We start from the raw sequence: 2694 nt of genomic DNA, 5'->3' as shown, positions 1-2694 counted from the left end.
GCTTCGCTTTCTCCCATTCCTTCAAGCCTCTTCTCACCGATGATATCACCATGCTCTTCTTCTTCGAATCCAAGTATAGTTAGCTTCTTTCATGATTTGAGCCCTATGCTTTACAACAATGTCGCTTTCGTCATGACTAGTCCTTCAAAACTATGTTTCACCACAATAGTTGTTTCTTTTGTTTATTCATCTTCTTCTTCTATTTTAATGGTCAATTTAAGATGGTCATTTTAGTAGGTATACGAATGGTTATTTTAATTTTTATGTAGATGATTATTTTGATTGGATTTGATTTAGTTATATATAAGTAAAATATGTTAGATGTTCAATTTATTAGGTATATGAATAATTATTTTTATCCTTAAATGGATGGTTATTTTTATTAAGGGTGAGTGACGTGTGGCAAGTCAAGTAGTAACGGTGAAATGGGATGATTATTGATGAAGGTGGGGTGGTCGCCAGTTGAAAAAGAAGAGAGTATTGGATGATTTCATATGGTTATTTTTTTGAAATAACTAATTGAATTTTTTAAAAATTTGAAATTTGAAATTGGAGGTGAAATAACTAAATGAGAGTTTTTGAATTTATTATTTATCTCTATAACTAACCCATTGTACACATTGTCAAGATTCTTCATTGGCTCCCACTCCTTAGTGGAATTCTTTTATGAATGCTTGTTAGTGTATGTTAACGGTACTTTGTGCCTATTCAAGGAATAATCAAAAGTCACATCTATTCATTATGTAACTATTCAATGAATAACCAAAGATTACATCTGTTCATAAGTTACGTGTGACTTTTGATTCTCATACATGCAGCATAAATATATATATGAGTTACCCATTGATCAACATAGTATGTAACAAAATAATAACAAGTACTAAGTGTACATTTGATTTTAACTACTGAGAGTTTTCTTTGTTCAAGAGAGTTAAGAATTTCTTATTATTGCTAACTAAGAAATTCTTTGGTTTCATTGTATTCTAAAAGAGTATTGTCATCAACCCTATAGCAACTAAGTGTGAGAACAAATATCTCTCTAAAAAAAACGATCTAATTGTGCCTTAAAACCACTACACAAATATAAGATTTTGTCATCTTACCATCTTCGTATACCCAACATAAAATACAAAAAGTAAGTCGAAGGGGATCAATTTTGCATGGTTCATTCCTCCTACATATGGCATGAATTCTAAAGATCATTTTAGATACATTCATAAAAGGATATCATTATTACTATTTGGTTAAATCACTTTATCTACACAGTCGTAGGTTATTGTACATATATCCTAAACCCTAAAAGAATTTGAATTGTTACAGTGTATGATGGATGATAGTATCTAGCTTTGGATATCTCATCATAGATCATCATAAATAAATGTAACATGGACCATTCTATTGAGGTTTGTGTGATTTTGACATCAGCTTTTGCTTGGACAAGACCTCAGCAATAAGTTGGCGACCAAATAAGTGTGAATTCTTGAGGATTAGGTTCCTTGTTGATGAATCAAGCACGTAGCCTTGACCTGGCATCCATTGCAGCAAGTGTAGAAGCAAGTCCTTCTTTTCAGGATGACCTAAATACCGCGATATAGCCATCTGAAATAAATCCTGTACAAGAAAAATATATGATTGGTTTTGGAGTAAAAGTTGAAACAATGAGTTAATACTTAAATTTATCCCTGAAAGATAATCCGTTTTTCAAATTGGTTTTCGAGAGATTTTTTAGTTATATTAGTCTTTGAAAGATATACTCGAAAGACAAATCAATAAGTGTTGTGTGGCATGATGACATAACAGGTTAATTTCATGTGTCACAAAATGATTGGTTGTATCTTAACATGACATGGATGTAGTTGGCCACAAATTAAATCACGGATATAAACCCATAAATAAATTGACATTTCGATGATGATATTTGAATTTGATATACCTGATCAATCTTGTAGCCACTATCTTGGAGGGTCTTCATAACATCATTCATCAAGTTGATGTTACCAGACTTCAGAAATGCACATGCAAATTTTCTGATGGCAGCGCGAGAAATGTAGGTTGCATTATCCTGAAGTGAATAAGGCTTGTCAGACAAAATTGCTATACTACAAGAAAATTTAAGATTTGTGTGTTCCCAAAATCTGGTATAACTATACCTTGACTACCACATAGGCATCTTTCAAAAGATTTCCTGCTAGCAGAATGTGTAGAATCTTCTCATGAGTTGCCTTGCACATCGTTCTCTTGCTATACTTCAACATATTATAAACGGAAAATGCCTCAACATAAGCTTTGATTCGACCAAGGTGATATATTAGAGTAGAACAGAGTTCCTACAAAAAAAAAGGAAGGCGTTATATGGTAGAGCCTGTTTCTTTTTTTTAATGTTAAACTTCATCTTCAGAAACTCTTTCCTTCTCCCTGTTATTCATATTGACATTTTGGTAGAATAATAAACTTGTACACATAAATCTATTTGGGCAAGACAGCAGAAACATACAATAGGTCTATGCTACAAAAATGTGAAATTTGGCCGACAAGGATGCAAATATCATAGATGTGGGTTTATATTAGAAAAGATTTTATTGTAAAAATTGAAATGATAGATTTAAACTGACTAAAAGACAAGTTCAATCATACACAGATTACAAAATACATACCTCTGCTGGTTGATAGCCTTTACTAATCATGTCTTCCATT

At 32.1% G+C, this 2694-nt stretch overlaps 1 protein-coding gene across 1 annotated transcript in view; it reads right to left on the bottom strand.

Annotated features, from left to right (window-relative positions):
- LOC107638483 (pentatricopeptide repeat-containing protein At1g10910, chloroplastic) overlaps positions 1182-2694 on the bottom strand; it is a gene marked incomplete in the record, with an annotated part of 13641 nt that continues 12128 nt past the window's right edge. Inside the window, 4 exon segments of the mRNA XM_016341823.2 lie at positions 1182-1611; positions 1934-2062; positions 2151-2327; positions 2655-2694. Of these exon segments, the coding sequence (XP_016197309.1) occupies positions 1396-1611; positions 1934-2062; positions 2151-2327; positions 2655-2694 (562 nt within the window).

The sequence above is a fragment of the Arachis ipaensis genome, chromosome B01 (genome assembly GCF_000816755.2).
Source record: "Arachis ipaensis cultivar K30076 chromosome B01, Araip1.1, whole genome shotgun sequence".
NCBI lineage: Eukaryota > Viridiplantae > Streptophyta > Magnoliopsida > Fabales > Fabaceae > Arachis > Arachis ipaensis.
Note: the sequence above shows the minus strand (reverse complement) of the source record. Positions and strands in the feature narration are given on the sequence as shown.